A 12443-nucleotide genomic window follows, 5' to 3' on the forward strand; every position below is an offset into this window, starting at 1 on the left:
TCCTTATTGTACATGAATTAAGATAATGAAAGAAATTAAAGATTTTGCTTCGTGCGCCCATTAACGACACTACCTAAAAACGTGTTTTTTACGGCATTTATCGGTAAATTAAAATATCTCAAATGTAGAGTTTTAAACTTTTCTTTAAATCGCGATATATTGTAGACAACCATATGACATTTGAATAGATGTATTCGCTTTTTTCACGATCCCATAATACATCTTGTTTTATTTAAATAACCCCCCAAAATTTTTGCATAAGCATTGTTTTCAATTTCTCTGGGGACGATTGCACGTCACTGTAAATCCCAAGAGAAATTGAAAACAATGCTTATGCAAAAATTTTGGGGGGTAAACAAGATGTATTATGGGAACGGTGAAAACAGCGAATTAAGAAATGTGGGTCACCATGCTTGTTTAAGAGAAAACGACCATTTATTTCCCTACCGAGCTTAGCCCCGGAGTAGTAGTGTTGTGTGTGTGCGCACGCTGAATGATGCGAAAACTTATGTGCAGCAAGGATGCACAATGCAATTCAGTGGAATCACCTTAATTGAGGACAAGAAAAACTAGATAGGCACCAATTCAGTTGAGTGTGGCTGGTTGAACAGATCTTAAAGATGAAATTAATTTATAGTCATGTGATAGTGTGCTCCAGATTTCTGTGTGAATTTGCTGAATCAAGCTTTTGAGGACTGACTGATCTTTCCCAAAAAATGTTTTGTGAGGTCAGTTGAAAGATGGACTCTTTTTTCAACAAAACGTTTTCTGTAGCCAGGGTGGATGTTTTGTTGCATGCCTTATTCTCCACTTCCATTCCAAAACAACTTCCTGATGGAATAGCAATTTATTCGAACTCTTACAATTGACTTTAGTTTTAGCATGTGATTTGTAACAAGCATTTGTTTTGTTATTTATTGACAGAGAACTTCCTTTTCCGCTTTTAACTCAAGAATATCAACCAACATTTGCATCTGTGGAAAGTGAGTGGTCACGTGACTAGTTACCAAGCTGTCACTTTCTTACAGCTTACATTAACCTGAAACAAAAATCTCTATTTTGGTGGCCGTTTTGATATATAGAGTAGCTATCATTAACATAAATACAATCTACTTTTAATATTACAGTGTTGGTAAGATTAAACTTGTGGAAGCTAATTAGCGACACTGTAAAATGTTTTAAGAATATCATTTTATGTTTTCTATCTAGGTATACCTGATAGAAAACAACAGCTTCAGGCATTGAATCTTTTAATTCTGTTGCTGCCAGCAGTTCATAGAGACTGTTTGAAGGTAAGTTAAATTTGTGTTAATCAAAGTATGTTTTACAAATACTGCTGCAGTAATAATCCAAACAGTTTTCTGATAGATATTTTTTCTTAATGATGGTTGAACGACAAAAAGTGATTGAGCGTGAAAAAAGAGGTTTTTAAAAAGTATCAACAAGACCGAACTTGTCAGTGATTTTATTTCCGGAAAGTTTGAAGAGTTGCTCTTGCTTTTGCTTGACAGTGACCTGTTAACCAAATACAGTCAAACCCTCAGGAAGATTTCGCATGCAATGTGATACAAAACTAGCTAGAATACTTAATTGATCACACAATGTACATTTTGTTGGTAAAAACAAAACAGTAATGCAAAATATGCTGAACCAAAATGGTTATGCCATACAGAAGCAGAGTTAACAGCTGCTACTCTTGAGCCATCTGGTTCCTTGACCTTCACATGTAACAATCACTTTTTCAGATTCTTGTTCAGTTTTTGAGCCGAGTGGTAGCCCATGAAAAACAGAACAAGATGGGCTTGAACAGTGTGGCTATGATCATGGCTCCAAATCTTTTCCTTTGCACCAACAAATCGCAACCTACATTACAAGAAATAAAGCAGGCTCAAGGCACCGTGAACATTGTAAGAATGTTAATCAAGTATCAAGCTATTTTGTGGACGGTGAGTTACACGCTTTAGTGGGAAATGGCCGCGTCTTTTGTTCGTGTGATTTGCGCTTAAGCAAGCCCGTAATTTAGTAGATTGCTGTCCTGAACTAAGTGGAACTAAGGTTAGCATGTTTACGGTTAGTTGCCTGAATTGACGGCCTCATTCCGTGAACTGGGAAAACAGTGTTTAGTCTATATCTGATGTTATAGGATGGTACGAATTATTCGCAGTTTTCCAAAAGGAAAGGCAATGAAACTATCTGCGGCCCAGAGTAAATTGAATTACAAAGTATATCTGTGTAAAGGGTTAGTCACAGAAAATGCTGTGATCATTAATGCCAAAAGACGCTGTGTTTCAACATCAGTACTGTGCAGTTAATGTCGGTAAATTTCTTACACCAGAATTATAATTTTAAGGAAAGAGTGAGGTTTGTTTCCTTGCAGCTAGTCACCAAACAACCCTCCGAGTTTGTTTGTTTCCTTAGTGGCCATTTGGCCACCAACTTCTCAAGTTTTGGTCGCCAGTGAAACACTTTAGTCACCAAATTAAGCTGATGCTTTCAATCATTCCTCTCAATTTTGGTCGCCAGGCTGGCGACCTTGGTTCAAATTTAGTTGCCAGCTCCAAAAATGGTCTAAACTTGGAGGATTGCAGAATTATAATTTTAAGGAAAGAGTGAGGTTTGTTTCCTTGCAGCTAGTCATTAAGAACTTATTATTTATAATTATCCAAGGACGTTTGCTCAATTAGGGATGAGACTAGCCTCACATGATCACCCTTAAAAATGACTGCGTGGGAGGCTAGGATGAGACAGTCTGTTATAATAAAAAAGTCTTGTGCGGTTTCACTTTTCGACCAGTCAACACATTAGAGTTGTTCCGAAGTAGAACCTTAGGGATGCAAATTTCCACTTCGTAATCTTAGGCATGCAAATTAGACAAGCGTTCTCAATTTAGTCTTTAAAGGACCCTAGTCAGCCACGCCTTTGTTTTTGTTTACATACGAGAATTTCGGTATTGCATTTTTCGCGGAGTGTAACTAAAGGATAGAGATCACTGTGAAACCGCCAAAAGTAATTAAACAAACTTCAAATGCAATAAGATTTCGCTTTGCAATACAATTTTCATACTTTCGTTAGCATCGAAAATGGCAAAGGCTGACTAGGATCCTCTAAGTTTAACTGATAAATTTCACTCCAAAAAAAAAAAAAAAAAAATGATAGAATAACTAGTCAAAAATAACAACTAATAATTTTAAAATGCATTTGTGGCAGTTTAAGACCTCAGTTAATCAAACGCACAAGGATGGACGAGGATTTCTTTTCAACGTGCGAAATGTCCGAATTTAGATGGGAGAGTAAATGGCGGAGGCTGACTAGGATCCTTTAAATACTGTGTACACACCATTTGCGCCATTCACTCGGCCAGCTCATAAACAATAGAAGAAGACATAATTGAGAATGCCTGTCTAGTTTGCATGCCTAAGGTTACGAGTGGAAATTTGTATCTCTAGGGTTCTTGTGCAGAACAACTCTATTGTGTAAACTTTATAGGTTTGCTGTGGGAACTGCTAATTGTGCTTGTTTGTGCAGATCCCTGGATTCATGGTGATGCAGGTTCGGTATCTGTATGAAGCAGAAGGAAACAAGAAAGCTAAAGACGCCAAAGCGGTGAGTTTCTTCAGGTGCTGTGGCTTCTGCTACATAAATCGTAAAATTGGATGATGTTTGCAGTCAACGTGTTCATTTAACCATTTAGATTGTTAAGCAATGTGTCTTCTCTTTGTTATATTTTGTGTATTTTTGTCCATTTGTGGTTGATTTTTAAAGGGGCGATGTCACGGTATTTTAGGTAATTTTATTTATTTTCGTTATTTAAAAATAAAAATTTAAAAATTTAAGAGCTCTAAACTTCAAATTGGCAGAGCAAGAGTCTTTTATTGGCAAAATCACGGCCACATAACAAACAAGGATGATTTTCGAGCATTGTAAATGACACTTTCATACAAATTGAGATAAACTTGAAAAGAGTCGGGCCGACGTTTTCCAAGTTTACCCGAACGCAATCCCTTTTAATCTTCGCACATTTTGGCCTTTCTGTGTTTCTTTGAGTTCGTCTACAGTTTTAAGCCGTTATTGTGATATTTCAATTAATTCTATGACCAGTTGGTCAGTGCCGAAATTGCCTAAAATTGCGTGACATAGCCCCTTTAAGTCATGTATGCACCCCTCTTGAGAGCTGTCAAACCCTCATCGTCGCCATTCGGGTAAAAGAAAAATCTGATTGATCTTCTAAGTAAATTTTAGTAGAAATATTTCCAATAGACCTACATTTTGGCCAAGTTTAAGCATTTCGATTTTTTGTTTTATTTTGCACGTATCCAGACAATATTTGCTTTGAGATTGCTTCTGACCGTCTAATCACAGTTGATAATTAAGGATTTTAGAGAAACGTAAGCTCTGACTAACGACTTTTTTCTTTTATATGAATTCCTGTAGGTTAGGAAGTTACTCGCAAAACGTGCTCGAGGTGATGGAGTGGGTGGGTCTCCACAAAAGAAACATTCGACAGGAGGAGAGGCTCCTTTGGCCTCCATGGATGTACGTTGGATTTGTTGCTTGTTAAATGTCAAATATAACAGTTGTCTTGTTTAGGGCACAATGCTACTTTTGATATTGAGTCGGTCTTGTACAGTTGTACAACATAGTACGATTGTACAATCCAGCTACATTTAAGAACAAGTGACTTTTTTTAACCTGGTGTGACTTTAGGGAACTGGAAAGTTTGAGCCAACCTGGGCCACATGTGAAGTGCTTCGTTGGAACCTTCGAGTATATCAAAGCTTAGTTAGCATACTCGCAAGCTCACTTCTGATAGAACCGATCAGGATGCTCCTTTTGATCTTAAGGTGGCTCTAAATGGCGTTCTCTTTATACACAGCCCGATGGGTGCGGCTGAGAAACGTTCTCTTTAAACCAGTACAGCTTTTATCAGTTAGCAGAGTCCGATCCAAATAACATCACAACAGGGTTGTTACAGATCAGGAACTGATCGGGTAGGGGGGGGGGGGATTTTTCATGGTTAAGGTCATGATGTTTTATTTTCAGTCAGGTAGAATTAAAAATATATCATCTTTAATTTGTTACGAATGAAGACCGGAAGACATATTTTAAGACAATGTGATCTCAACATAATGTTTGGAAGAAGAGGCTTGAGGCTGCTACTATGTACCGATTTGGTCAGGGAAAATTTTTGGAATCATAAAATATCCTATTGTGACCGTTTCAGGCTAATGACTTAATAACTACTCAGTAAAAGTATATATTTTTGATAGTTTTTGTCTAATCGACAAGAGAACTTTTGATTTTTTTTTTTAAAAAAGTATCTCTTGGTAAGTGCAGAACCACCCTAAATTTTTATTAAAATAACATAGCTCTGGACCCTACCGGGAGATTTTTTTTTTCATTCCTTTATGTACGACTTTTCCTTTGCCACAAAATTTTAATAGCGGAGCTCAAACGCGCGAAGCGCGCCAGCGGAGCACCATGGGTAAGGAAATTTGTTAAATGGATGAAGCCAAAAAAAAAAATTGGTTATCGAGTGAGCGTACGCGTGCCCGCACCTAAAGACTCTCGGGGAGGGGGAGGGGAGTCACGAGGCAATCCGAGCGGGGGGAGGAGAATGCCATCTTATCATAACCCTATGAACGTGGGCTTTATGTTTGATATGGGACATCCTTGTTATGGTCAATTGACAGCTGTAAAAACAAGGTATCCACTGTCCAGTATCGCGAGCTCAGTTGGACACCTCATCGAGGTCATGTATTTTTGGAAGCTGACCGATGACCACGTTACTTTTTCCATTATATCGGGGGTTTAAATCTTACTTTTTTGTCACGGGTAAGGACCGGATTTTGAAAGCGCAATTTCTGCGGTTGGAGTTGACGATTTATTTCGACTATGGATCTTTCTTGAGTAGTACACGTCTAATAACTTCAACAACAGTATTTTCAGTGAGAGTACTTTCACAAAATTTAACAACCAGAAAAAAAGTGTGGAGCTCCGCTTTTAGGCTTGGCTCAATCTATATATTACAGTCAAAACACCTCAAGAGTTCCTGTTAAGGTTGAATTAATGACTCCATTATTGAAAATTTGATTTCATTCTTTGCTTCAATATTCCAGTCTTGAATTTAATATTTCAATGTTTAAACGGCGACTCAATTCAAAACTCGAATGTTAATTGGATTGTTGTCTGGCTTCACGTGACAGGCACGTGGGAATTATGCCACACTTGGTGTTTTCTCATCATTTTGTTCTTCACGCTCTCCTCTAAATCTCAGTTTGACCAAACACAAAACACACACAACCCTTGGGTGTGGCTCGCTTCAAGCCAAGCGTTCGGTTTATTTCTAAAGAATACAGAATATAATAGTGCAAAAGAAAAACGTAACCTTACAAAATAAACCAAGTTATAGACAGTAACAAAATACTCAAACGCGATATAACTGAAATGGGGTTGTGGAACAACAGCTGGGTGAAAAACCTCCCCGTACATCCACTTGCTCCTAGGAGGAAAACCCCAGGCCAGCTGTACCCCATATTCAACGGTCCCCCGGGCAAGACCAACTAACGAGATAGGATAATACATGATACAACGAAATAGAAAAAACTAAACACCTAAGGTCTTAGATACTGACAAGCGAGAAGACAAAGAGTCTTTGACATAACCATGCTTAGCCGAATCACTAGACCAGCGGCCATGACGCTTAAAGAGACGGTCTGGAATACCAGCATTAGCGGCAGCAGTAGCCCCGCCACTCCTGAGGCTATGAGTACCAGTGGTGGAAAACTAGTATAACTTAAACCTTTCGACCTAGGTTTATAACTAAACTTGGTTTTCGATAACTGACAAAAAATAGGGCTGTCATCGGAAAGCTTCGCCCTGTCTAAATAACGTTTCATCAAAGCTACAGGACAAGTTACTTTACCAGATGAAGCTTCAACAACCCAAGCTCCATCCCTGTACTGATCCGTTTTACTAGATTCTAAACAATTATTGGATGAGATTTTTGTGATATCCGGAATAATCATGGTCGAAGAAAGTGTTATCAGCCGAAGCCTTCGGCTTCGGCTGATAACACTTACCGAGACCTTGATTATTCCGAACATCACATTAACCGAATCTAATAATTGTTTTATTATACATTGTTTTTCTGGAAAAGTAAGTAATGACAAACGATTTCAACCTGTTTCAAAACTTGTGCTAATTCCGGATGGTCGTCCTATTTAATCGTGGAATAGTTCCTTCCCAATTTTTGTTATTCATTTTGTGTTTTCCGAGACGTTATTGTCCAGCAATTTTTTAAACTTTGGTCAAACTATTTCTCGGTTAAAGAAGTGAATCGACGAAGTATGAATTTCCTTCGCCGCCAGATGCCTGACACATTAATTGCTCTTGGAAATCATGCATTGCGCGCGCAACCTACAGATAAGTGAATAATCTGCTAGCAGATTATTCACTAATCTGTAGGTTGCGCGGATTCCCAGAATTAGCTGTAGGCTCTTAGCCTACTGGCAGAAGAAAAAGTGGGAAAAATGTTCTTGCCCATTTCATGCAAATTGGAGAACTTTTTGAAATTCTCACGTGTCTGTCGCATGAATGAAATCAACATTCGAGTTTTGAATCGAGTCGCCGTTTGAACATTGAAATATTCAATTAAGACTGGAATATTGAAGCAAAAAATGAAATCAAATTTGCAATAATGGAATCATTAATCCACCCTTGACAGGAACGTTTGAGGTGTTTTGTCTGTAATAGTGTTATCGTAGAAGTCGTGATTCACGCATTCATGGTTCGTTAACATGTTTTCGTGTTTTTTCCTTATCGAACAGTTTGTTATATAAATGCATGTAAATATTTTTTGTTCTTCTTATCACAGTCTGATTATGAAAACAACATCATACGAGTCAAAGCACCGATGCTGAACAAAGTTCTAATGGCGATTCAACTCACTGAATTCATGCGAGCTGGAGACATTGTTTCCAAGTTCCGACGCCGGCCATCTCCGTCCGAAGGCCACATTGAAAGTTGCAAACTTTCTGACTCGTCATCTAGTGGTTCTTATCGCAACTGCCTCAACCCTCACAACAACAACAAGTTTGCTTCAGATAATTTCTTTCTCTATGAGTCAGGAGGCAACATAGGTAAAGCAGTTCTCAATAATTTATAAGTCGTCTTGACCTATTTGGATAATTTTTTCATTGGTAACTTCAAGTTTTGATGTAGATTGTTGCTTTATCAAAAACCAGCAGTTAAGCAACAAGGGCACAAAAAACAAACAAGCCATTGTTACCAATCACTAGTCATACTATTTGTATGTACACTCTCTCTTGATTTACATTAAGAAGGGAGGCTTAATAAAGGATTGGGCTCTTCAAGTGGCATTGTCCAACTTTTATGCACCTGCACATTTGAATAAAGAAGGATTCAGACTAGAATTGTTTAACAGTTTAAGGTTGCCCGCGGGTATTCATGAGGCTGACAGTTCCCCTTTTAAAGCGCGTTTTAAAACGGGAAAACGTGAAGCGATTGCTTAGATTTTTTAGAATCTGAAAAAATAATGCTTAAATTATATAAAATGATAAATTTTATGGCGATCAAACGCGATTTGTGAGCGATTTTCGGAAGCTTTCGTTTTTAATAAAATGCGAATATTTTTAAAATGCCAAGGTGAATTTTTTGGCAATGACTCCAAAACGCTGCCAAACAGTTGAAGTTTACTCACAACAACTTACAGGAAAATCCACTCCGTAGATTTCCTGAACGAGCGACATATTTATTTTGCCTTTGAAAACTGTTGTGTTATGCGTTTGACTTGACCGTCGCATAAATGTGATACTTATAATAACCCAGCACCAGCCAGTTTTGAGGCTGATGTCGCCTTAATTTCGTGTGTAAAAGTTAAAAAGATCGTGTTTATACATCAAATGTTAGCAGTCAATAAAGATGGATGGTTTTCAGCCGAATTTTTGAAACTATCAAAGAAAGGACGTTATTTCAAATTGCGAAAAATTGGTCGATTTGTTTTGCATTTTTTTAAAGCTGCAGCTAGAACAGGATATTGCAAAGGTTTGTGCTAAGTTTCAGCGTATTTCGTTTGTACGGTTTGAAGAATTTTGGTCGCAAAGTCAGATACATTTGCTTTCCAAGTTCTAATCGCTTTGTAAACCTCGCATTTCGAATGAAATTATTTTGTTGTTGTTCAAAGAGAGGTGTTACTTCCAAATTCCGCACGATCTTCTGCCGTCAGGGAAAACATGTGCAGTAACGGTAATTGTCATTTTAGCAGTAACTATTTCAGGCTGTTATTTCCAAGTGGCAGAAGATCATGCGGAATTTGAAAATAACACTTCTCTTCGAAAACAACAGTATATTCGCATTTTATTAAAAACGAAGGCTTCCGAAAATCGCTCATAACTTAAACAAATCGCGTTTGATCGCTATAAAACTTATTATTTCATATAATTTAAGGATTTTTCTTTCAGATTCTAAAAAATCTAAGCAATCGCTTCAGGTTTTTTCGTCTTAAAACGCGCTTAAAAAAGGGAACTGTCAGCCTCATAAATACCCGCGGGCCACCTTTAATCAACCGAACCCTTTCAAAGATTCCCGACGGTTGTTGTCTTGCAGATATTTTTGAATGTTTCCCCAATAATAAATCCAATAGCCTTTTAACGCTCTCCAGAAAATTATTGCACTAGGATTCTTAAATAAATCATGGAATTGATTGGGAGTAAATAAGCGCTTGTTGACGTTGCAAACCCTATACGTTGCACCCATCTCTTGCTAGTTTATTTTCAGTTGCACCTCAGAATAACATTTAGGCGTGTTTCTTACAGCTGGCAGTAGCAAATATCTGATGACTGCTCGTATTTTTTCAGGTGAACGATGCCTTGATCATGACACGAACATGATGGCGCTGCGTAGAGTTAATCCGCACGCCGAGTGGATTGTCAAACCACACGAGCAACACCTCAACTTTTGAGGTGTACACTGAGTACTGTGTGTTATGGTTATCGTACAGAAATTACTGTATACAACTGTAGTAATTGTAAAATGAAAGCGATAATCAAAAATATTGCAAGAAGAGTGGAGAGATCTGAATTAAGGTGGCTTGATACAGTTTTTTATGGGCCATACCTACAATTTGCAATTGGCCTTTAAACGATCTTCCCTGACTCGGATCGATATGAAAATTATACCATATATTGGTTTTAGATTGAAGTTCACTTTAATATATATTTTAAGGTAATCGATATTTCCATGGCAACGATAAACAGAAAACCGCCAAATCAGTAAAACCTGATTTTTGCGTGAATCGGATTTGCCGCTTAAAAACTAATACCAGCATCTTAAACTATGATGTACTGCAAATAAAATATTCAACAATTAATTAAAAGATTCTGTATGTTTGATTTCGAATAAATCGCAAAAATGTTTCAAATCGTAGTTTTTGCATAGCGATAATAAATGAGCCGAGACACAAACACTGCGTAGACGAAGTAATCTCAAAAACGCCAAAATGTGTATTAAACTTATCTTTCGACGTCGTGAAAGTTTTGTTGAGTTTCCACAGCGCAATGCCTAGAATTTGTTTTTTTCTTGCGACCACTCGTATTGTAATTTTTAAGTAAGTTTATAGTTTAAGCGTTTTTTGAAAAATCTATAAAACGGCTCGATAGATTTTCTTTAAACTTTCAGCACGCGTACTTGATTATGTAAACTATTTTATGGCAAAGTTTTATTATCATTGATTCACTGGAACGTTTTCAAATTAAACGATAAAGGAGGCCTTCGAATGGACGAAAATCTTGCGTTACAATTCACGGTTTATAAAATCATGCTAAAATATTTAAATTAATGTGCACTACATTCTGTGCTTTGTTACCCGTGGTGGAGCTTTTTGTATTTCTCACAAAGGAATGTAGTGCACATTAATTTGAATATTTTAACACGATTTTATAAACCGTGAATTGTAACGCAAGTTTTTCGTCCATTCGAAGGCCTCCTTTATCGTTTAATTTGAAAACGTTCCAGTGAATCAATGATAATAAAACTTTGCGACTAAATAGTTTACATAATCAAGTACGCGTGCTGAAAGTTTAAAGAAAATCTATCGAGCCGTTTTATAGATTTTTCAAAAAACGCTTAAAACCGAAAATTACTTAAAAATTACAATACGAGTGGTCGCAAGAAAAAAACAAATTCTAGGCATTGCGCTGTGGAAACTCAACAAAACTTTCACGACGTCGAAAGATAAGTTTAATACACATTTTGGCGTTTTTTGAGATTACTTCGTCTAGGTAGTGTTTGTGTCTCGGCTCATTTATTATCGCTGTGCAAAAACTACGATTTGAAACATTTTTGCGATTTATTCGAAATCAAACATACAGAATCTTTTAATTGTTGAATATTTTATTTGCAGTACATCATAGTTTAAGATGCTGATATTAGTTTTTTAGCGGTAAATCTGATTCACGCAAAAATCAGGATTTACTCATTTGGCTATTTTCTGTTTACCGTTGCCATGGAAATATCGATTACCTTAAAAAGTATATTAAATCAAATTTCAATCTAAAACCAATATATGGTGTAATTTTCATATCGATCCGAGTCAGGGAAGATCGTTTAAAGGCCAATTGCAAATTGTAGGTATGGCCCAGAAAAAAACTATATCGAGCCACCTTAAATGTATCTTATGTCAAGTTTTCAGTGAAACGTTGACATAAACACTGGTGAAAGGGTTCACTGAAACGTCTGACTGTTTAAGGTATCACGGAAGGAAAATTGACGTTTTCGTTCCAAGCGAAATTGTGTGCAAACCGTCAATGGTAGCCCCAATAAAGTATATATTTTCTGAAAGCTTATTGAATAAAGATTGTAATTTTGGATTTTGTTTTGATCATATAGACCATAATAAGCAACGTCAGCATTTTGTTTGCAATTATGATGTTGCGCAACTTTAGGTTTATTTGAGAACACATTTACATGAGAGCAAAAACTTTTATGTGGAATTTGATCTACATATATTGGTCTAAAAAACGGTGTCTCAGATTTTTCTTTTCTTGCTCCATTAATTTTTTATGAATTTTTAAACTTTAAAATGGCGTTTTTAGGGCTTCTTTAAGATTAAAAATTCATAAATTCATTCATTAGAATCTTTATTCAATAAGCTTTCAGAAAATATATACTTTATTGGGGTTACCATTGATGGTTTGCACACAATTTGACTTAGAACGAAAACGCCAATTTTCCTTCCGTGACACCTTAAAATAGGGCTTTCCACAAGTTGCTCGAGATTTCCCAAAAAGTTGCCCGTAATTTCTCAAAAAGTTGCTCAAAAGTTGCTCCAAAAATCGAAAAAAGTTGCTTCTGATAACAAAAGTTGCTCGAAAGTTGCTCCAAAAAATCCAAAACGCTGCTTCTAATCAAGAGAATTTCTCTAAATG

General features: G+C 36.9%; 1 protein-coding gene across 1 annotated transcript in view; it reads left to right on the top strand.

The window, feature by feature from the left end:
* The window catches only part of LOC144666762 (rho GTPase-activating protein 18-like), a 50085-nt gene extending 39987 nt beyond the window's left edge, over positions 1-10098 (top strand). Inside the window, exons 12-18 of the mRNA XM_078528149.1 lie at positions 925-983; positions 1210-1292; positions 1746-1946; positions 3526-3603; positions 4432-4533; positions 7874-8138; positions 9876-10098. Coding sequence (XP_078384275.1) covers positions 925-983; positions 1210-1292; positions 1746-1946; positions 3526-3603; positions 4432-4533; positions 7874-8138; positions 9876-9979 — 892 coding nt within the window. The 3' untranslated portion in view covers positions 9980-10098. The remainder of the gene's footprint in view (positions 1-924; positions 984-1209; positions 1293-1745; positions 1947-3525; positions 3604-4431; positions 4534-7873; positions 8139-9875) is intronic.
* The last annotated feature ends 2345 nt before the right edge of the window (positions 10099-12443 follow it).

This window comes from Oculina patagonica, chromosome 9, assembly GCF_052425735.1.
Source record: "Oculina patagonica isolate OP01 chromosome 9, crgOcupat, whole genome shotgun sequence".
Taxonomy (NCBI): Eukaryota; Metazoa; Cnidaria; class Anthozoa; order Scleractinia; family Oculinidae; genus Oculina; species Oculina patagonica.